Source organism: Scylla paramamosain, chromosome 18 (genome assembly GCF_035594125.1).
Source record: "Scylla paramamosain isolate STU-SP2022 chromosome 18, ASM3559412v1, whole genome shotgun sequence".
In the NCBI taxonomy this organism is placed as follows: Eukaryota; Metazoa; Arthropoda; class Malacostraca; order Decapoda; family Portunidae; genus Scylla; species Scylla paramamosain.
Genome location: NC_087168.1, coordinates 3481751 through 3505338, shown reverse-complemented (window position 1 = coordinate 3505338; position 23588 = coordinate 3481751). Strand labels below are relative to the sequence as shown.

The 23588-nt window shown below is 41.4% G+C and overlaps 1 protein-coding gene across 1 annotated transcript; it reads left to right on the top strand.

Moving 5' to 3' along the window:
- Nucleotides 1-305: 305 nt before the first annotated feature.
- On the top strand, nucleotides 306-23029 carry LOC135109019 (macrophage migration inhibitory factor-like). The gene is made up of 5 exons (XM_064019994.1): nucleotides 306-701; nucleotides 3989-4175; nucleotides 15108-15223; nucleotides 21089-21261; nucleotides 22498-23029. The coding sequence occupies exons 3-5, from the start codon at nucleotides 15116-15118 to the stop codon at nucleotides 22577-22579; spliced, it is 363 nt and encodes a 120-aa protein (XP_063876064.1). The 5' UTR covers nucleotides 306-701; nucleotides 3989-4175; nucleotides 15108-15115; the 3' UTR covers nucleotides 22580-23029.
- The last annotated feature ends 559 nt before the right edge of the window (nucleotides 23030-23588 follow it).

The following is a 23588-nucleotide window of genomic DNA, read 5'->3' as shown; positions in this document are numbered from 1 at the left end:
TATATATATGATTGGTTGAAGAAAATAAGGATTCGTACACAAGGACCTGCTCGCCACAACTGACGGCGTGCAATGGATGTGGCTGGCAAGCAAATTATTTTCTACCTGACACCTTATCATTTTGATGAAAAGGATTGTGGTGTCGCGACAGGTGAAATGAACGCAAGATCGACTGAAGTATTTTTTTTCTTCAAATTATTTTTTATCCTCGATTTCGTCAGCAGTACAGTGCGCCAATGTAATATTATCACATTTTCACGTTGGGAGGAAGGTGGACACTTCCACATTCCCGATATCTGGGTTGTCGTGACTGTCAATCAATTGTACACATTCGCTGGAGTGGCGTCAGTGATGGGCACTTTGAGGAAAGAAACCACCGGGACTACTGGAGCACTGATATCATGACTGATGCAATACAGCAAGTGAAGTCCAACTTCACTTTTCTCAAAAGTATTATCGCCGAAACGACTTGTTTTTATTTTTTTTATCATCATGAAAATTTTGCTCTCAGTTTAGCTCTCAGTGGAAGGTGTGGACTGATGAGATTCGAGCGCAATGTCGTGGAAAAAAATATTATTTTGACTATACATTCCATCTAAAAGACACACATTCGGCCTGAAATTATTTATCATGTGCGACTGTAGGAGAAGCTACATTCTCGACCTCCCCTTCAAGAGACACATGCAGCAAGACGAAACAAGGTACGTAGAAGCACTAATGTGTGTTATAGTTTAACGGAGAGACAAGTTCCACATTATGACAGTTGTGGCATGAACCTGTCGTTGCACAAAGCAGGAAGAAAAAAAAAAGTAACCGAAGAATATAAATGGAAGCCTCAAGCTGTCCTCGATTATGACAAAAATTAGACTCGTTGACAAGTCAGATTAATTCCATGTTGTCTAGTGCGGCCTGTGCACGGAAGTCGACAAAGTGGTACAAAAAAAAAAAAAGGTTCTTTCATCTTCTTGATATGACTATATGTTGAATGTTTATGTTCTTTACGGTCAAGTTCCCGGAAAGAAGACGACACTTGGCAAATTCATACTCAAGGTAACAAGACAGCTGATCACCACGCATCATGCTGAACTTCGCCGTGAGAGCAGGCCCAGCGGGAGAACAGCACAACCACCACTACCACTACCACCACCACAGTAGCCAGCATCAACACTGCCACCTTCCTATGACTTGAACACTTTCAACAGAGAGGTTTCAAGACACTTATCCTGTAATTTTTGACTGTCACTTTAGACTGTTTGGGGACCGGCATCTGAGTGGGCCTTTTTTATTTTTTTTATTGCAGTTTTGTTGGCCTTGGCCGGTGTCCCTCCTATATAAAAGGAAAAAAAAAAAAAATGTATGTGAAGATCTTTAAAAATGTTTGATGGTCAATTTCACTGATTGTGTCATTGTTAGTCACCCATTTTTCTGTTGGATTCTTAGAATGTCTGTAGCTGTTTGACTAGCAATTACTTGTGCCTCGAGTCTTCCTTTCGAGAAGACGATCTTTGCCAGGCGCTCACAGACTGAATTTGTCTTGGGCACCGTGAATTTTAGCATAATCGCCAAAGGTTTTCAGAAAGTTGTTGTTTTTCTGATTGTACTGCAAATGTAATTGAGTCCATTAAATAATGAAGTTTTGATCTGACAAAAGAACTTTTATCATCCGGCTCGGTGATGGGCCATTACATCCTAGAGTACTGTGAAACTGTGCCCGAAAAGGGGACATCAGCAGTGATGGAAAGTACTTTAAGAGAAGCCCTTGTTGCACCTTGCGTGAGCTGCGATCCAGCACCAGCACCAGTGAAGGTAGTGGCTGTGTTAGCTGCGGTAGCCATGGTGTTACAAGGTAATTTAAACACGGTTTCTTTGGAAAGTCGGCGGTGTCGAGTACCACTCCTTAGTTCACGGAGGTCATCATTCTCGCCAGACTCACTGTCCTCATCAACAGACTCTTAAATGTCTTGGGGGAAGCAGCCTGAGAAATACGAAATCGATCAAATTCCCCAGCTTATTGCTCTAATTCCGCCTTTTCGGACATGGGCGTGCTATGCAACACGTTTGAATTATGATGTATTAATAAAGTTTTCTTTTAAGTCCAGAAAACTTCGAGGAGTTTTCAAAGAAAATCTACAACACTGATAAAGTAATGAGGAAGACTACATTGAGTTACTATGAATGACGTACAAATTTTCATTACATGAAATTATATAAGTATTATTTTGTATGAAGTGAAGATGAGATTTACTAAAAGAAAACAAAAGCTTATTATTTTTTCAAAAAAAAAATAATAAGCTGGCTGCACCGCGGGGCTGAGTAGTCTTGGCGCTGAGTCATGGCCGCACCGCAGCAAGGATGGCGGGGCCGGCAGGGCTGCTTGGTTTCCGTGGCGAGATGTACAGCTTCAGGTCCTCATATCTTGCAGGCAGGGACCGCAATCATCTTGCTGTAGATTACTCATCACAAAACTGAGTTTTTAGGATTACAACTGAGTGCTTGGTTGTAAGCTGAGACAGATGTTCTGGAGTGCCATGAGAGGTCGGGCAGAAGTAAAGAACCAGTCAAGTACAGAGTTGATAAGGATTAGTCTCGTCAGGCGAAAAAGGTGTGAGTGGGACGCTTGAATGATAAACACGGCCACTGTTTTGATTACGTTTTGTTGCTAACGACAGCGAAACAGTGCTGCTTGTGGTTCTCCACTACCAGTTCACTCCTCACTTTCTCAAATGCTTCGTTCAACCATTCCTTTTCACAATAGTTAGTGTTTTCATTCACCCACATTTTGTTTACGTAGTTTTCTAGTTTTTAGTCACAGTTTTCGCATAAAGGTTGATCCCAAGCTGCAACACCATTTACATTCTCCTGTACTGTTTCCCTATAAAGCTTTATGTTTTGTATAAATTCTTTAAGGCAAGGGTCTCCACGGGAAACAGCCACGGTAAGAGTGTATGCCATGGATAGGTACATGTCTCTAGTCTTGTTTCTCGCGAGGACGCTCGAGGCAGGTGACCGAGAGATGTAGCCATTGGTAGGTAAGGATAGGTAGGTAGGGATAGGCAGGAACAGACGCTTTTAAAACATTACGGAAGTTTTCTAGATTAAATGAACAAAGACAACTTTCGTGATGTTTAACAAAGCGTCTATTCCTACGTACCTATCCTACCTATCCTAAGGAGAAGAAGAAAGGATAAACATTACTGTAATGACAATAAATAATAATAAAAAAAAAGCATATAACGTTGTTTTTTCCTCCCATTCATTATTCAATACTTTTTATTGAGACGATTCAACATTCTTTTAAGCTTTTATACTTTCATTTTCTCACTTAATTTATTGTTATTTCATCTGTGGCGTCTATTATTTTATTCTCATTATTTCTTTTAATTCTTAACACAACATACCCAGTATTATTATGACCCTAGCAAGGAATATTCAAATCAATCAAATCGTTAACCAAAGAAAATTACGAACCACGCTAATCAAAGAAAGTCATTCAGAGCGTTTTTGTATCACAGAAGCTATATGGGGTTATGAGGGACCCAGGTAAAAGGAAGATTGAGAGAGGAGAGGAGGGATGGAACTGAGAGAGACATGATGTACCTAGTTTGGTTTAGACGGAGAGACAGAGAAGATACTGGCGAGGACATTATAAAATTTGCCCCTTTATTGCTGTGTTCATCTCTTGGCAAACACTAAGACGTATGAGTGCAGCTTGGAAGGACAAATAGAGTAAAAAAAAAGAATGAGCGGTTAGTTTTGTATTTTCTAGGCTACAGAACTATTATTATGCTTTAGTACAAAAAATGCTTATAATGACTGTTCTATAGAATGTACATCACCACATCCCATAGATACTATTAAACATAAACACTCAGATCAATGTTTTGCATTATCTAAGTATAATGTATCAAGATGTATCATGAGAAGCGGTTTTAGAATGTGCTTTTCCTGAGAACTCTGGGAGTGTTGACCAACCCCTACATTAAAACAGCTGGCGATCACTGGCGACTCACCCATAGCGAACGCCCCAACCAGCAACCTGCACACAGGCAGCGAGCGATATAAGCAACCAGCTTGATGACCCAAGCCACCATCTTCGCTGTCTCTGACAAGCAGCAAGCAAGGACTAGCACTCTGTCTTCCGAAGAACCTCACTCCAGACAGTGAAGCCAGGAACGGTGAGTTGGCCTCAATGTGTAGATAGCACCTCAATTCTCTCAAAGTAGAATCTAAAATCATCTGGCTCCGCTCTTTTTCCTCTGTCTGCAACCCACACCGGGATCCCAAGGTCTCCCATTTACTTATCTATCAGTAGAACATCACCTCTCCTCTAATAAACCTCATCTTCTTTTCCTCACTGAAACACAGGTGTCTGAGGCAACTGACAATAGCCCCTTTTCTGTTCCCTCCTACTTTCTCTATCCTCATTTTCAATCCAAAGCTGGATGTTACGTTTATGTGCGCAGTGACTTAACCTGCTCTCGTGCCCACACTCTTGAATCTTCTGAATTTTCCACCATCAGGCTACGACTACAGAATCACTTTCAAACTAAATTTATCTGTGCTGTATACCTCTCACCTAACTCCTCTGACTATAAGAAGTTTTTTGTCCTCTTAACTTCCAAAGTGGAGCACATTCTGCTTCTCTTCCCCTTTGTGGAGATCTCCATTCTTGGAGACTTCAATGTTCACCACCAGCTTTGACTTTCCTCTCCCTTCACTGACCATCCTGGTGAACTAGCCTTCAACTCTGCTATCCTCCATGACCTAGAGCAATTGGTGCTGCAACTCATATTCCTGACCGTCTTGGAGATACGCCCAACATTCTTGACCTTTTCCTGACCTCTAATCCTTCTGCTTATACTGTCACCCTCTCTTCTTCGTTGGGCTCCTCCGATCACAATCTCATATCTGTATCTTGTCCTATCGCTCCAATCCCTTCCAGATCCCCTTAAGCAGAGGTGCCTCTGGCGTTTTGCCTCTGCTAGTTGGGGGGACCTGAGGAGGAATTTTGCTAACTTTCCTTGGAATGACTACTGCTTCCGTGACAGAGACCCGTCTTTGTGTGCTGAGCGCATAACAGAGGTGATAGTGTCTGGCATGGAGGCGTACATTCCTCATCCTTTTTCTCGACCTAAACCTTCCAAACCTTGGTTTAACACAGCTTGTTCTCGTGCTATACATGATAGACAGGTGGCCCACAAAAGGTACTTAAGCCTTCCATCACCAGAGTCTCATGCACTTTATATTTCTGTCCGGAACCATGCCAAGTCTGTTCTTCAACTAGCCTAGGGGATCTAATTCCCCTCGTGACTTCTGGCATCTAGCCAAAAACATCTCCAATAACATTGCTTCTTTCCCTCCTTTATTTCAATCAATTGGCACCACTGCTATCACATCTATTTCTAAAGCTGAACTCTTCGCTCATACCTTTGCCAAAAACTCTACCTTGGACTATTCAGGGCTTGTTCCTCTCTCTCCTCCACCCTCAGACTACTTCATGCTACCTGTTAAAAGTCTTTGCAATAATGTTTTCCATGCCCTCGCTGCCCTAAACCCTCGGAAGGCTTATGAACCTGATGGGGTCCCTCCTATTGTTCTCCGAAACTGCGCCTGTGTGCTTGCTCCTTGCCTAGTCAAACTCTTTCAACTTTGTCTGTGAACATCTACCTTTCCTTCTTGCTGGAAGTTTGCCTACATTCAGCCTGTTCCTAAAAGAAAGTGTGACCGTTCTAATCCCTCAAACTACCGTCCTATTGCTTTAATTTCCTGCCTATCTAAAGGTTTTGAATCTATCCTCAACAGAAAGATTCTTAAACATCTTTCACTTCACAACCTTCTATCTGATCGCCAGTATGGGTTCCGTCAAGGCCACTCTACTGCTGATCTTCTGGCTTTCCTTACTGAGTCTTGGTCATCCTCTTTTAGAGACTTTGGTGAAACTTTTGCTGTTGCCTTAGATATATCAAAAGCTTTTGATAGTATATGGCTTTGTTTTCCAAAAAACTCTCCTACGGCTTCTATCCTTCTCTCTGTAACTTCATCTCAAGTTTCCTTTCTGACTGTTCTATTGCTGCTGTGGCAGACGGTCACTGTCACTAAATCTATTAACAGTGGTGTTCCTCAGGGTTCTGTCCTGTCACCCACTCTCTTCGTATTATTCATGAATTATCTTTTAAACCAAACTTCTTGCCCTATCCACTCCTACGCTCATGATACCACCCTGCACTTCTCCACGTCTTTTCACAGACGTCCAACCCTTCAGGAAGTAAACAGTTCGCCGCAGGGAAGCCACAGAACGCCTGACTTCTAATCTCTCTAAAATTTCTGATTGGGGCAGAGCAAACTTAGTATTGTTCAGTGCCTCAAAAACTCAATTCCTCCATTTATCAACTCGACACAACCTTCCAGACAAATATCCACTCTTCTTCAGAGACACTTAACTGGCCATATCTTCTACAATGAACTTCCTCGGTCTGTCCTTTTCTTATAATCTCTAGCTAAAACAGTTTTTATGAAGTTAGGTGTTCTGAGACGTCTCCGCTAGTTTTTCTCACCCCCTCAGCTGCTAACTCTGTACAAAGGCCTTATCCGTCCATGTATGGATTATGCTTCACATGTTTGGGGGGATGTTCCACTCATACCGCTCTTTAAGACAGGGTGGAATCAAAAGCTCTTCTCATCAACTCCTCTCCTCTAACTGACTGTTTTCAGCTTCTTTCTCCTCGCTGGAATGTTGCATCCCTTGCTATCCTCTACTGCTATTTTCATACTAACTGCTCTTCTTATCTTGCTAACTGGAAAACTCCCAGGGAGGTTTCCCGCAACCTCGCTGTATAAGACTTTCTTCTTTCTCTCACTCCTATTCTGTCCACCTCTCTAATACAAGAGTTAACCAGTATTCTCAGTCATTCATCCCTTTCTCTGGTAAATTCCGGAACTCCCTGCCTGCTTCTGTATTTTCACCTTCCTATGATTTGAATTTCTTCAAAAGGCAGGTTTCAAGACACTTATCTTTTAATTTTTGACTACCACTTTTGACCCTTTTATGGGACTGGCATCTCAGTGGGCCTTTTTATTTTTATTTATTGGATTTCTGTTGCCCTTGGCCAGTGGACCTCCTACATAAAAAAAAAAAAACTTGATTTTCATGCCTTAGAATAGTGAGTGGAGCTGCTAATGACGTAGCAGCTTCGGGATTGTATCACAGAGGAAGAAGGGCTTATAAGAAGACCTCACCAAGGACTGGTAAGATTCTGAAACGTGAAGTGATGTCATATCCTGCAATGACCACCACTACATTCAACAACAAGCACCTGAACTCCTCATCAAGTCGCAATCAGGACGATTCGGCATCATCTGTAGAAAGACCAGGGTGTACCAAGTCGCTGTGCCGCTAATAAGCCTATGCTCACATAAGCAATAAAGAAAAATAAAAAGGTTAATTTCTGTAAGAAATATTAAGACTGGACATCTGAAGATTGGAATAAAGTCATGTTTAGTGATGAAGTCACTTTCAGGCTGGTCAGGGGAGGCTCAAAGGTCGTGCGTTGTCTGAGTATCGCCTCACAGCATCACACGAGATTTACGATTAAGACAGTAAAGCATCCTGAAAGTGTAATGGTGTGGGGTGCTTTCAGTGGAAACAAGGTCAAGGTAGGACTGGCATTCCTTACCAAGAATGTGCCAATGAAAGGAAGCAATTATATCCACGTACTGGAATACCATATACTGACATTTTGAGACATTCAAGAATGTGAATGTTTTATGCATGATGGTGCTCCTACCCACAATTCCAAGATGGTCCAAAAGTTTCTCAGGGACCATAACATGAATGTTTCAGGGTGGCCAGGTAGTTCTTCGGACAGTAAACTTATAAAAAAAATGCCTAGAATGTCATGAAAAACAAAGATCAAGAAGCAAGACCCAGCAACATGAAGGAGCTGCAGGACGCGCTGAAGAGACTGTTGATGAATATGGATGCCACCTACTTCACCAGCCTTGCTGAATCCGTGCCCAAATGACTGCAACATGACAACGTATTGAATGGAAGGAAATACTCACAATAAGAAATCAGGAAATGTAAGATTCTCAGCATCATTGTCCTTGTATTGTTAATGTTAAGATTTTTTTTTTTCCAGAACTGTACTATCTTCCTTTTCGGCCTTCATAGCTAAAACACATTCTATAAGGAATATATTACACTCGCTCAAAATTCTCCATACAATAGAATAATATATATTAGACACAAGTGATAGGTTAGAAAGCATTCTACATTACAAGTGAGGAAAAACAGCTGTGAGAACCCGATTAATTTTCTCTGTGGCCTCTGATAATCGCGATGAGAGAGTAGGATGTTTGAGAATACGAGCCTGAGTCGAGTGTTTACGGTGTCACCGCCACCAAACCTTTCACCAGACGATATGCCAGATTTCCACCAGCGCTGCCTGTTTTATAAAGTGTGAAGTCATGGTGTCCGATAGAGTTCAGAGACAGGCCTGTTCATACCACAATGTAACACTTTGCTCCCTCACCGTGACTATTTCCTAAGGCCACAGATGAGTAACCGGGTTCTCGAGTGTGTTTCTTATGTTAATAATATAAGAGTCCTGTTAATCTGTCCCTAAAACCATAAAAAAAAAAAAAAAAAACACTCTTACCACCTGTGTAACTTCAAACATAGAGTTTGTTTTAGTGTATTGGAGGTGGTTTAAAGAAGGGTTTCAGAATATAGTCAAGAGTCACTTATCTCCTGAGTGTTTTCACATCAACTTTGTACTAATTATATGGTGCATTATTCAAAAGGTGCCTATAGTGTGGCTCAGACCTTCCTTCATGGCTGAATTGCCGTCACTCTTCTCCCACCAACTTCTTGTTTTGGGTAACCATTTTAAGGACAGCTGAGCGCATAATTTAATTATGGTTTCTTATAATCTTTATAGTATAGTAAAGTCTGCTTAATTTATGAAACGTTTTCGGAGTTTTCAAGTGTGTATGTGTGTATAGGGGTGGTGGGCAAGGAAAGTACTACGACTGAAGTTCGAACTGCAAGGAAAAATTAGATTACAGATACCCATGCTGGAGGAAAGGCAGAAATGCAGAGATATTCTGACGCATGAATGTGTAATTGGCTAAAATATGAAATAGTGTTTCCGAGAGAGAGAGAGAGAGAGAGAGAGAGAGAGAGAGAGAGAGAGAGAGAGAGAGAGAGAGAGAGAGAGAGAGAGAGAGACAGAGAGGGTGTTATCACACTGTTTTGTCCGAATAAGGTTCCATATGCAGTGTTCAAGCAATGATCACTATTCCAAATTAATAGGTGATATGGCATGGTGATTCTGGAAATAACCTCAGCCTCTTAATATCTGGGCAATTTCCGGGCCTAAAATGTACTGCTTCATCCAAAATGAAGGGATTTGGTAGCAGTGAAACCAATGAACTGAATTAGTTTAAACCAAACTTGACCTATCTTTCTGATTAAAACGCTAACGTTATTTCAATATTATCCCATAAAGTACATCATACACCAATATTATGAATCCTGACTGACATGTCACTCAGACTGGCATTCAAATGGGCGTTTTTTTTTTTACTTTAGTTGCCCTAAGTCTGTGCCACTACAGTCATAATCCTCAAAGAAATCAACATTACGATATGAACAGGACTTCACCACTGATATGATACTGAAGTACTTAAATATAATTAGAGGACAGGTTGCGTGTGATAGCACTCTTCTATCCATTAACCTTCACATCAGTTTATGCTTCATGTGATTAAAGGCAAAAAAGTAAACATGCATTTTTCATGGCCGCTGAGCTTCTGACAGCTGATACGGGGAAACCAATCATTGTACTGTATAACAAGTAAATAAATAAATAACCTACGTGGGGGATCCCAATACAGCACCACACACTTACACATGTGCTAGTGTAACGAAGGTGAGGTGCTACTTGGCCGGCCGGAAATTGCTCAAGCGAGAAGTGTAGGCTCCCAACTATGACTCTTGGTCATAGCAGTGTTTAGTCCTTGAAGGGTAACAATTTCCAGTGTCATAGCAATGTAGCTCTGGCAAAGGAAACTTAGCCTGGGTATTCTCTATTTATTCAGCAAAGACATGAACAATATATACAAAAATTACTTAACATAAAATAAATGATATATAAAAAATTATGAAAAAAGAGAGTGTATATGTGTGTGTATGTCTGTGTGAAGAAAGGAGTAATAAGATGTATTGAGAAGATGTGTAACACATGTGTCAAAGAGCGTGCACAGAATGTGTACAGTAAGAGATATGTATAAAGTGAGGAAGAAGAGATGAAAGATAAAAGTCTGTGCAGTAGAGAGAGTGAAAACGGAAGGGTGATAAATTAAAACAGAAAATGGAGTGCAAGGACCGGTGACTTGTGTCCCGCTACACTAGTAACTAGTATACGAGTATACTTCTAGTTAGTGTGTAGAGGTGGTGCCAAGGAAGCATGTTGTATAACTGCTGCCATAATTGATAGAATAAAACTATACAAAGATAAGGTAAGCTGCTAAGAGCCGCACTTCAGACCCCAAGCCTGGCTGGAGAAGGACTCGGTGATGACTATTGGAGGGTGCCTGAATGCTTGACAAGTCAGGTCACAGCAGGGGCTCTTGAGCTCTTTGGAAGCCCACACAGCCGTGAAGCAGGTCTGAGCACAACTGCAGAAAAAATATGAGGCTTGCCCTCACTCTCACGTGGTTGGGCCGGGGTGCCTGAGGGCTGGTGTCAGGTCACAATGCGCCATGCTGAGAATGGAATGCAGAGCGGGAGTAAGGCATCCCTCCACACAAATGTATGTACATACATATTGGTCTTGTCAGCCCATGATGGGAAGGAACAGGATTGTGGACCTCAGCACTACACCATGGGAGCTAATAATAAATAAATAAATAAATCACAGTATAGAGAGAGAGAGAGAGAGAGAGAGAGAGAGAGAGAGAGAGAGAGAGAGAGAGAGAGAGAGAGAGAGAGAGAGAGTTAGTACAATCACAGGTAGGCTTTTAAAGACTCTTATCTTTCACCTAACATCAGCATGGGCTTACTGCTGCAGTCGACAAACAATAAAGGATGAATCTAATCGCACAAAATTTCCAAGCTTCGCAAAGATGTTTTCCATGCCCTCGCTGGCCTAAACCCTCGGAAGGCTTATGGACCTGATGGGGTCCCTCCTATTGCTCTCCGAAACTGTACCTCCGTGCTTGCACCTTGCCTAGTCAAACTCTTTCAGCTCTGTCTGTCAACATCTACCTCTCCTTCTTGCTGGAAGTTTGCCTACATTCAACCTGTTCCTAAAAAGGGAGACCGTTCTAATCCCTCAAACTGCCGTCCTATTGCTTTAATTTTCTGCCTATCTAAAGTTTTTTAATCTACCCTCAACAGGAAGATTCTTAAACATCTATCAGTTCACAACACTTCACACTGATCGCCAGTATGGATTCCGTCAAGCCCACTCTACTGGTGATCTTCTGGATTCCTTACTGAATCTTGGTCATCCTCTTTTAGAGATTTTGGTGAAACTTTTTGCTGTTGCCTTTGATATATCAAAAGCTTTTGATAATCTGGCACAAAGCTTTGATTTCTAAACTACCCTCCTACTGCTTCTATCCTTCTCTCTGTAACTTCATCTCAAGTTTCCTTTCTGACCATTCTATTGCTGCTGTGGTAGACGGTCACTGTTCTTCTAAATCTATTAACAGTGGTGTTCCTCAGGCTTCTGTCCTGTCAACCACTCTCTTTTTATTATTCATCAATGACCTTCTAAACCAAACTTCTTGTCCTATCCACTCCTACGCTGATGATACCATCATGCACTTTTCAACGTCTTTTCGTAGACGTCCAACCCTTTAGGAGGTAAACATTTCACGCAGGGAAGCCACAGAACGCCTGACTTCTGAACTATTTAAAATTTCTCATTGGGGCAGAGCAAACTTGGTATTGTTCAATGCTTCAAAAACTCAATTCCTCCATCTATCAACTCAATACAACCCTCCAGACAACTATCTCTTCTTCTTCAATGACACTCAACTGTCCCCCTCTTCTACACTGAACATCCTCTGTCTGTCCTCTACTTATAATCTAAACTGGAAACTTCACATCTTATGTCTAGCTATAACAGCTTCTATGAAGTTAAGTGTTCTGAGACGTCTCCGCCAGTTTTCCCACACCCCCAGCTGCTAACTCTGTACAAGGGCTTTATCCGTCCATGTATGGAATATGCTTCACATGTCTGGGGAGGTTCCACTCATACCACTCTTTTAGACAGGGTGAAATCAAGTTTTTTGTCTCATCAACTCCTCTCCTCTAACTGACTGTCTTCAGCCTCACTTTCATCGCCGCAATATTGCATCTCTAGCTATCTTCTACCGCTATTTTCATACTAACTGCTCTTCTGATCTTGGTAACTGTTTGCCACCCCTCCTCCCGCTGCCTCGCTGCACAAGACTTTCTTCTTTCTCTCACCCCTATTCTGTCCACCTCTCTAATGCAAGAGTTAACCAGTATTCTCAATCATTCATCCCTTTCACTGACTGGTAAACTCTGGAACTTCCTACCTGCTTCTGCATTTCCACCTTCCTATGGCTTGAATTCCTTCACGAGGGAGGTTTCAAGACACTTATCCTTCAATTTTTTACTACCGCTTTGTACCCTTTTCTGGGACTGGCATTTCATTTTTTTTTTAATTGAAATTTTGTTGCCCATGGCTAGTGTCCCTCCTACATAAAAAAAAAAAAAGTCTAGCCTTGCCTCAATTCACATGTCCTTAATCCCCATTATCAGACAACGACTAAGGAAGGCCACTTCAGACGCGCGTTTCTCAGATCGGGGAAAGTCACATGAAAAAGAGAAAAGAGGGGCTACAGGGGAGGGGCAGAGTGGTGACATGCACACACACGCGCCTGACAGACTCACTGCGAGCTGTAGGCTACAAAGTCACTGCGAGCTGTAGGCTACAAAGTCACTGCGAGCTGTAGGCTACAAAGTCACTGCGAGCTGTAGGCTACAAAGTCACTGCGAGCTGTAGGCTACAAAGTCACTGCGAGCTGTAGGCTACAAAGTCACTGCGAGCTGTAGGCTACAAAGTCACTGCGAGCTGTAGGCTACAAAGTCACTGCGAGCTGTAGGCTACAAAGTCACTGCGAGCTGTAGGCTACAAAGTCACTGCGAGCTGTAGGCTACAAAGTTATCTCAGTAATCCCTACCTTTACCTCCTAATAATAATACTCCCTACCTTTACCTCCCTAAAAAGGGATAGTGGAAATCCAGCAGTATTATGTTGTTCGTTACTTTATATGCATCCAAATGATAGCACTCCTAACATAGCACTCAAAAGGGAAGGACGGGAAATAAAAATAAATCTGGTAATCTACTCAACTGGGTGGGGACAACCCGTGGACCTGCCACCACCTCCCGTTTTCATTCTATTCATCTTTCTCTTTCTCCCCCCACCCCCCACTTTGCCTTCTTTCGTCTTTCTTCTCTTCGATACTTACGCCCCACATAATAAATAAATAAATAAATAAATAAACATATATATATATATATATATATATATATATATATATATATATATATATATATATATATATATATATATATATATATATATATATATATATATAAATGTGTGTGTGTGTGTGTGTGTGTGTGTGTGTGTGTGAGAGAGAGAGAAAAGCAGTGTTAATCTTATTAGTAATTACAGTTTACGGTATATATTATTAATATCACTTACAAATAAAATTATATTATAATCATATGAGAGAGAGAGAGAGAGAGAGAGAGAGAGAGAGAGAGAGAGAGAGAGAGAGAGAGAGAGAGAGAGAGAGAGAGAGAGAGAGAGAGAGTTTAAGGGATAGTATACCAAAAAAAAAAAAAAATCAACCTTCATGACATCTTTCACCTGATACAAAACTTTTTTTTTTATTTCATCTATATGCACATGTATATGTACGTACATGTATACGTATATGTGGACATGATCTCGTCCACCCATATGTCCGCCCCAAAGACAGCTCCCCACCTCTCACTCAAGTCCACGGAAGTTGAAAAGCGCTGCATTATCTGATTTGTATGTACGATATGCCGTTTAATTCCTGGTGGCACGGCACAACACCACCATTGCAGCCTTTTGTCTTCACACATATGATGGGCGGCCTGGAAGCAACAACAGAAAATAGGAAGTGAGGAGCTGAACACCGGCGTTTCCCTATACTTCCAATGGTCTGCTGGTAATGTTCCGGGTCTAAGGGGAGTGCAGGGGCGACGGCGGACCAATAGGGTGTTGGTTTCACATTAGTGGCGTCATGACGACTCCTCGCATTATACCTCCATGACCAAAATAAAACTTAATACATAAATCTAATATATCTGCAGCTAAGTAATACATGGTGCAACCAGTGGACATGATAACTCAAGAAAAATCAGTTCTCAAATGGTGCAAGTAAACTTATGCGAGCGAGAGTAATGTTTCCTTCCTTACCAAGCAGCAGTGAACGCCGGACGCCTCAGCTGCCCCCAGCTTGTCTCGCTTTGCCTTTAGGAAGCTGAACAGTCAAGCTTACATGATCTAGCTTGCCTTGACTGCTTCTTCCAGTCACACACTACCACCACCACTGCATCCACTTGCGACTTACCACAGTTGACACAAGGCAAGAGTCAGCGGGGCGAGGAGCTGAAGCCGGGGCAGGTGATCGCGACTCCATATGCTTGCTGCCTCTCACTCCCTGGTCCAGCAAAGGACAAGTGACAAATGGCTTGCGCACCTGCACTTCGACACACACATGACGTCACTAGCATGACATGTTACAATAGAAAATAGTTACAATAGAAAATAACGCAGTATACAATAGCATTAAAAATAGCATGGTATTTACATAACAAACTAAATCATTAGAACCACCGAAAAAAAAAACTCTCATTACTCTCAGTGAGACCTCGAACACCACACACAGGACAGGACCACACCACGACACAGTAATGACACACACACGGTGACGAGCAAGGACAAGACAGCCAAGCAGCGGCGTGTGCTGGTGCGTCTGGATTTGTCGAGCAATTGGTGATACGAATACAGGTGTTCTTTCCACAGCTGCCACGATGCCTATTCTCGAGGTGTCCACGAACCTGCCCAAGGAGAAGGTGACCCCAGAAGTGCTCAGCGGCCTCAGCAAGATGGTCAGCGAGATACTCGACATATCGGAGAGTGTAAGACTAAGACTGCTACTGCTGCTGCTGTGTTGAGTTGCTGGAGTGTTGCTGTGGTGTTGAGTGATGTTACTTGCTTTCACTGCTGTGTTGAGTTGCTGGAGTGTTGCTGTGGTGTTGAGTGATGTTACTTGCTTTCACTGCTGTGTTGCGTTACTGGAGTGTTGCTGTGGTGTTGAGTGATGTTACTTGCTTCCACTGCTGTGTTGAGTTACTAGTGTTGCTGTGGTGTTGAGTGATGTTACTTGCTTGTTTTGAGGGATAGACAGACGGGTGAAAGGGGAGAATACTAATTATGGAAAACTTATTAGAAATATGAAATAAAGAAAAATAACAGTGTAGCTAATATAGTTTTGTGTAGCGTAGCTTCTCTAAACACTTATCAAGAAGGCTAATGAACGTATGCTTGTTATCGTTCCCTGAGTGACCATCCATCAGTTTATTGATCAGATACAAGATTACAGACTCCCAACTCCCTCTCGACTGCTGCCTTTCCTGTTAGTGGTGACTTTTGACATTGTAGCTCAGGCTTCCACAGCAGTTCTTCATCAAGCTTAATGGGAAGCCGTGGCAGTGCAGTGGTTGACAGAGCGCATCTTTCCAACATTACCAAGCATACTAACAGTGACCATACGTAACACTGCCATTGTTACTGTAATGCACTAGTCACCAGAGAGCCTTAACAGAAGACTGGATAACTTTATGGATAACAATGATCGGTGGAAATACGTAGGTCGATATGTTCCATGGTGAAGCTGCCACGTGTAGGACTGACGGCTTCTTGCAGCTCCCCTTATTATTATTTGATTTTGTTGGTCCTTGACTCGTCCCTTCTTAGTGAGTCATCTGTTCTCTTCCTTCCTTTCCTTTCCTCTTATTTGCCAAAACCGTCATTCTTATGTTATGTTCCCTCACACGTCCCTTCTCACTGCCTGGGTTTTCTGTTCCCTTCTCTTTCTTTCCTCTTATTGCCCAAAACTCTTACATTTTTTTTCTGATGTTCCTTAACACATCCCTTCTCACTGGCTGGTCTTCTGTTGTGTTCTCTTTCCTTTCCTTCTTTTTCCTCTTATTGCCTTTATTACGTTTGTTGTTCCTTGATTAGTCCCTTCTCTCTGCTTGGCTCTTCTGTTCTTTTCCTTCACTCTCTCTTTCTTTTTTTTTCTTATTGGGCAGAACTCATAATTCTTCTTATGTCCCTTCTCACAGCATGGGTCTTCTGTCCTTTCTTTTTCTCTTCTTAATTCCCAGATCATGTCCTTGAGTGACTTCAGCATTAAGTATTGCGCTGATGGGAATCTGTCAGGCTTTATGTCAGGAAAAGTATTTAATCCAGAGGTTAAGATAGATGGGTATACAATGTTCTATGAAGATAAGGAAAACAGGAGAGGAGGAGGCGTCGCGTTATACGTTAGGGACACATTACAGTGTTGTAACAGTAGAATTAAAACAGATAACAAAGCAGAGTCGATATGGGTAGATATTAGAGAAGGATCGCAGTCAGTAGTACTAGGGGTAGTTTACAGACCACCGACCAGTACAGAGGAAATTAACACCTCACTGTGGCAGGAATTAAACAGAGCAGGCAGGTACAGTCAGGTATGTGTGGTAGGAGATTTTAATTTTAGGAATATCGACTGGAGTCTGATGGTGGGTAACAAGGAAGCAGAGGAATTTCTTAAGGTAATTCAGGATAATTTTTTAAAACAGGTAGTCGTAGAACCCACAAGGGGGAATAATATTCTAGATTTAATTCTTACTAGCAGGGAGGAAGCAGTCACGCAGGTAGAGGGTGGAAGACAGCTAGGTAACAGTGACCATAGGGAAATTAGGTACAATTTAGAATGGGAAGAAACTGTTAGAAACAAAAACACTAGTAAAATACCTGACTTTTGAAGAATTAAAAAGGTACCTCCAAGGAGTGGACTGGCAAAGGATGCAGGGTGAGGTCAGGTCAGGGACGGAGTTCAGAGAGATAAGGCAGGATGAGAGAGGTGAGGTGAGGCGTGAGGGTGTAGGACAAGAGGAGGGAAGATGTGTCCGGAAGGGAGGAGGAAAGAGGAAGGGGGGAGATAGGTGTGAGTATGTTGGAATGTCAGGTCATGCTGAAATGAGAGAGGTGAGGTCGAGGCGAGTAGATGAGGGAGTGGAGAGGATGGTAGGGGACGAGATGAGGGGACTAGGTGAAGTAAATGTAGATGAATTGTATAAATATTTCGTAGATAAAGTTCATACAGGTCAGTTAGCAAATATCCCGTATAGAACAATAAGATTACAAAAAAATGACCCTAAATGGATGACTGCTAGGTTAAAGCATTATATAGGGCGTAAGAGAAGTATATATAGGAGATTAAGGGCAGGTGAAGAAGTTTTAAGGACACAATATAATGAATTAGTTAGAACAGTCAGGAAGTTAACGAGGAAAGCTAAGGACAATTATGAATCAAAGGTAGCCAGCCAGGCGAAGACGGACCCCAAGGGATTTTATCAGGTATACAGGACGAAGAATAAGGATACTGTAGGTCCATTAAAGGCAGCAGATGGGGAGCTGGTTAGTTCTGGGGAGGAGATAAGTAAACTTCTGAATGATTATTTTTTAACTGTCTTCACCCAGGAAAACATGCAGGATATGCCAGATAGTGAACAGGTGTTTAGAGCAGATGAGAATGAGAAGCTGACAGATATTTCCATAACTAGGGAGATAGTGGAACAGGAGATAGATAGGCTAAAAAAGTTCAAGTCACCAGGACCTGATGAAATATATCCCAGAGTACTGAAGGAATGTAAAGAGATTATTAGTGAGCCGTTAGTTTCTGTCTTTAGGAAATCACTGGAGTCGGGTGAGGTACCAGTAATGTGGAGGCAGGCTAATGTAGTACCCATCTTTAAGAAAGGAGATAAAACTTTAGCGTCTAATTATAGAACTGTCAGCTTAACTTCAGTTGTAGGTAAAATGTTAGAGTCAATAATAGCGAGGAACATTAGGGAACATTTAGACAAACATAACTTGATAAATCAGTCACAGCATGGCTTCACGAAGGGGAAGTCTTGCCTGACAAACTTGTTAAGTTTTTACAGTAAGGTGTACGAGGCAGTAGATAATGGTGATAGTTATGATATCTTATATCTGGACTTTAGTAAAGCATTTGACAAGGTACCCCATCAAAGGCTCCTGAGAAAGGTTAGGGCACACGGGATAGATGGGAAGATGTTAGGCTGGATAGGGTCATGGCTTGGTAACAGGCGACAGAGAGTGGTAATAAACGGCTCGAAATCCGAGTGGGGTCATGTAATTAGTGGGGTGCCACAGGGATCAGTATTAGGGCCATTGTTATTTCTAATGTATATCAATGACTTGGATAGTGGAATTAGTAGTGATGTTAGTAAATTTGCGGATGACACAAAGATAGGTAGATTAATTAGGTCAGAATCGGATGCCATCGCCTTGCAGGCAGACTTAGATAGAATGAATGAATGGACGGATAGATGGCAAATGCAATTTAATATCAATAAATGCAAAGTGCTTAGCGTAGGTAGAGGAAACCCACACAATAGGTACACATTAGACAACCAAATTCTGGTAGGTACAGGGTACGAGAAAGATTTAGGAGTTATAGTTAGCTCTGAACTCCGTCTAGGGAAACAATGCATAGAAGCCAGAAACAAGGCAAATAGGGTACTAGGATTCATTTTTAGGAGTGTTAAAAGTAGAAGGCCGGAAGTAATATTAAAGTTATACTTGGAGTTGGTCAGACCTCATCTAGACTACGCGGTGCAGTTCTGGTCCCCACATTACAGGAAAGATATAGGTCTATTAGAATCAGTACAGAGGAGAATGACTAAAAGGATACAGGGGATGAGGAGTATTCCTTACGAGGCGAGGTTGAAGCTGTTAAATTCACATTCTTTAGAGAGACGTAGGTTAAGAGGGGACCTGATAGAAGTCTTTAAGTGGTATAAGGGTTATAACAAGAGAGATGTAAGCAAAATTCTTAGGATCAGCAACCAGGGTAGAACAAGAAATAACGGGTTCAAGCTTGAAAAATTTAGGTTTAGGAAGGAGATAGGAAAAAATTGGTTCTCAAATAGAGTGGTAGATGAATGGAACGGACTCAGTAATCATGTAGTTAGTGCTAGGACACTAGAGAGCTTTAAGAGAAGATTAGACAAGTTTATGGATGGGGATAGCAGATGGAAATAGGTAGGTGTGTTTCATACAGGGACTGCCACGTGTAAGCCTGGTCGCTTCTTGCAGCTTCCCTTATTTCTTATGTTCTTATGTTTAGGTTCTGTAAGGAGACAAAGGCTTTTACAGTGGAACCTCAGTTTTCGTGATTAATCCGTTCAGAAAAGTCTGACGAAAACCGAATGTACGAAAACTGAAGCAACATTTCCCAGAAGAAATAATGTAAATCTCATTAATCCGTTCCAGACACCAAAAAAGAAAAAAAAAAGAAAAAAAAAACTGCTCACAGAATAACTATTGTTTTACATAAGAAAACAATGAAAATAAATATAAGTGACCAATGAAATGGATAAATGAACATTTAACACCACTTTTACCTTTACTGAAGATTCTTATTGGCGTATGGGTGACGGGGAGGAGGGGAGAGGGAGCAGGAGAGGTTATTGTTTGGAAGCGGATTCCCCTCCATTAGGACTTCTGGGATCAAGGCCCTATCTGGGGGTTACTTCACTAACCTGGGTTACTTCTCTTCTTTGGCATTTTCTTTGCGAGATCCGCATGCAACAGCCTTGCCTTTTCGCAAACTATCGCCATCGAAATTTCCTTTAACTGTTTTTCGTTGATCCTCACCAACAACTTCGCAACATCTTCGATTGTTTGCGATTTCTGTTTCGTTAGCACAGTTACCCTTTTCGCAACATCAGCTTCCTTGATTTCTTTTTTTCTTCGTCAGGATGGAACTGATCGTTGATGTGGACTTCGCGCACATCCTGGCGAGATCGGCCACGCGTACGCCACACTCGTACTTTGTTAGGAGCTCTTTCTTGAATTCTATCGTGTTTTTTGCCTTCTTTATCAAAGTGCTGGCACTCGAAACTCTCTTTGGCCACAGGGTAGCTTGTTTAACAGTCGCACTCAATAAACAAGCAGAAGAAGCCATGAATTATTACGAAATGTTTCAGATGAACGCGCGGGGTGAGGCTTGGTCAACGAGAAACAAAGTAACGAAAGCATCGATGCTTTGTGTGGCCGCTAGACTCCGGGAAATGAGTTTGCCGAGTCACGCGGGCAGGGGAACGAGTTTGGTACGGACTCTTTTCAGCTGTACGAAAACCACGCGGATGTACGAAAAATGGGACAAAATTTTGAATAAGAAAGTCGTCGCAAACCGAACTGTACAAAAACTAGGGCACTCGATAACTCAGGTTCAACTGCATTCTGAAACGCTTCACTCTCTCACCAAGACTATTTTCGAAGATGACAGATAATTAGTCGGATTCTCACAAGTGTTTTTCCCATTAATAGCATAGCATCTTGTTAATCTCTCACTAGAACCATAAAACAGCATTAAAATCCCGTGTCACTTTAACTAGAGGCTTTTGCAAAGTAGTGGAGGTGTGGTGCAGAAGTGTTACAGAATATATTCTCGTCCTGTAACCTAACACGCTTTGGTCTCTCACCACGATTATTTTCAAAGACCACAGACATGCTTAATTAATTATTGGGGGTTCTCACGAGTTTCTTCTGTTAGTAACATAGAAATCATGTTAATCTGTCACTAGAACCACAAAACACCCTTAAAAGCCCGTGTCACTTTAACTAGAGCCTTTAAAAAGTAGTGGAGGTGCGGCGCAGAAGTGTTTCAGAATATGGTCCTAAGTAGTCATGTTCCCTCACAGTTGTGCATGATGCACGTCCTGCCTGACCAGCTGATGACCTTGGGCGGCTGCAGTGAGCCGTGCGCGGTGGCCAGGCTGAGTTCCATCGACAATCTGGGAGTGGAGCTGAACAAGAAGCATGCTGCCAAGATCTTCGCCTTCATGGACAAACATCTCGGGATCTCCAAAGATAGGTTAGTCTCTCTCTCTCTCTCTCTCTCTCTCTCTCTCTCTCTCTCTCTCTCTCTCTCTTCCTACAAGGAGTGAGTTAATAAACTGAAAAATCTTTTATTTTGTTTGATTTTTTAATATGGAATAACAGGAAGCAGTGATAAACCGGGTTAAAAATATTGCTTTTATTTTACTTCGTTTTACTTTATTTCTTTCTTAATTTAGTGTTTGGTAACTTTTCTTTTTCATGTGTGAGTGTTTTTGTAATATATGCTCCGTTTTATTAATTTATCTTTTCATTTATTCACTTTTTTACCTATTTTTATTCTATTTATTATTTTTTTTTTTTATCTCTGGCACGCCACAACTTGTTTATAGAAAGAAAATATCAAGATTATTAAAAGAAAGAAAAACAAAATGGTAGGTACGGAGTCATTACTAATGATTGCTTACATATACTGAGTTTGAGGATCTGTCGTCTTTGTCACAGAATCATCGTGTCATTCTTTACAGTATTCATATGTTTCATGTGTATTGTCAAGGACAAATGTCGATTAATATGTCAATCTCATTTCCACTGTCTTGCTTCAGTCTTAAGTGTTCTGCTGCTGGGAATCTGTCAAGCTTTAGGCTCTGTAAGGAGACTGGCAGGCAGCAGAGTGTTATTCTTCTTGAGGCTGCTTCCGTCAGGGGTCGCCACCGCGGATCACTTCCAACACACTCGGTTTTCTGCGCTTTCTTTGGGCCCGTGTTCTGAAACGCTTTTCTCTCCAACCACGACCGTTTTCAAAAACCACAGAGATGATTAGCCGGGTTCTCAAGAGTGTTTCTCCTCCTAATAATGGAGATACCGTGTTAATCCGTCACTAGAACCGTAAAAAACATCCTTAACTCTTGCAACTTCAGCCAGAGCTTTTTGAATGCAGTCTGGGTGCGGGCAGAAGTGTTTCAGAATATGGTTCTCAGTCACGCTCATTGCAAGCTTGTCTTCTTTCATTGCATTCACAAACGTCTCCTTAGGGCTTCCACTCTTTCTCCTGCCATGGTGCTTTCACCTGTTCATGGTGCAGTGAAGTCACCCATTACACACATGTGTAATGCTAGCAGGGCAGAGGCCTGGCAGCTGAGGGAAACACTAAATACTGGAAAGGAATACATATTGTGACCATGACTGTGCTGCTGTGAAGTTTAGATATAGTGAGATTTCCAGAAAGTGTTATTACTAATTTTTTTTTTCTTCGTGTGTGTGTTCCTTGCAGAATGTTCATGGTGTTCCATGAGTTGACCACATCAATTGTTGGACACAAAGGAACAACACTCCATGAACTGTATGGCCGCTAAACTTTTACCACACGCGGAATTAAGTAATAAAGGTTGCATTCAAACACAGCATTCCGCGAAATTCAGGGCTGCCAGTACTGCCCTAAGTTTGAGTTTTTTTTTTTTTTTTTTTTTTAACTCAGGCGACCTCAAGCGGGGTATAAGAGTACAAGAGATACAAACATTACAACACCGCACTAACACAGTAGCCAATGAAATTGAAAGTTGTTCCGAGGTATATGTAATCATCTATACAACATCAACTGTGTCAATACCAAAATTAAAAGTCTTATACTTTCTGACTTTACCTTTAGAAAAAAATAACATTTTTAGTTTTAGAAGTGTTCACCTGCAGTGCCCATTTGTTATAATATTGAAAAACTGTGTCCAAAGCTAATTATAATTGTACATCATTATCTGTAAATACAACTGTGTTGTCAGGATGCAACAAACAATAAATGTTAAAATACATATCAATTTCACTAAAATCCATCACTTTTTCCGCAATAAATGGTAAACCAGAAAATTTCTTACTCTTATAATCTTCAAAAATCATCAAGATAAATCGAGAATAATAATGGCGACAGGCTTTCATCATGCCTTACACAAACATTACGAGGAAAATTGAGGAATTCCTATTTCCAACCCATACATCATCAGACAAGTGTTTTTCATTATGTTTGGTACACTTCATCCTACACTCAGTCATGACTTTGCACATATTAGTATTTTTACCATGTTGTATAAAACATTCTTAAATTTATTAGAAATTATATAAATTTCTGATTGAGTGATATCACATAAGTGTTCTAATTTTGTTTTTAGGTTTTCTATTCTCTGTGAGTCGAACTTGCTTAAATAGTCATCTTTCTGATCAAAGTTCCATCTGCATTTCACCATTTGACTTGAAGCACTAGTGACATTGCCATAAGGAGCAGTGATAACATGTACTGTCTCATGTTTTAAGGCAACACTAATGATCATTGCATTGCATTTATCTGAATGTAGAGGGTCTAACATATCAATGTAA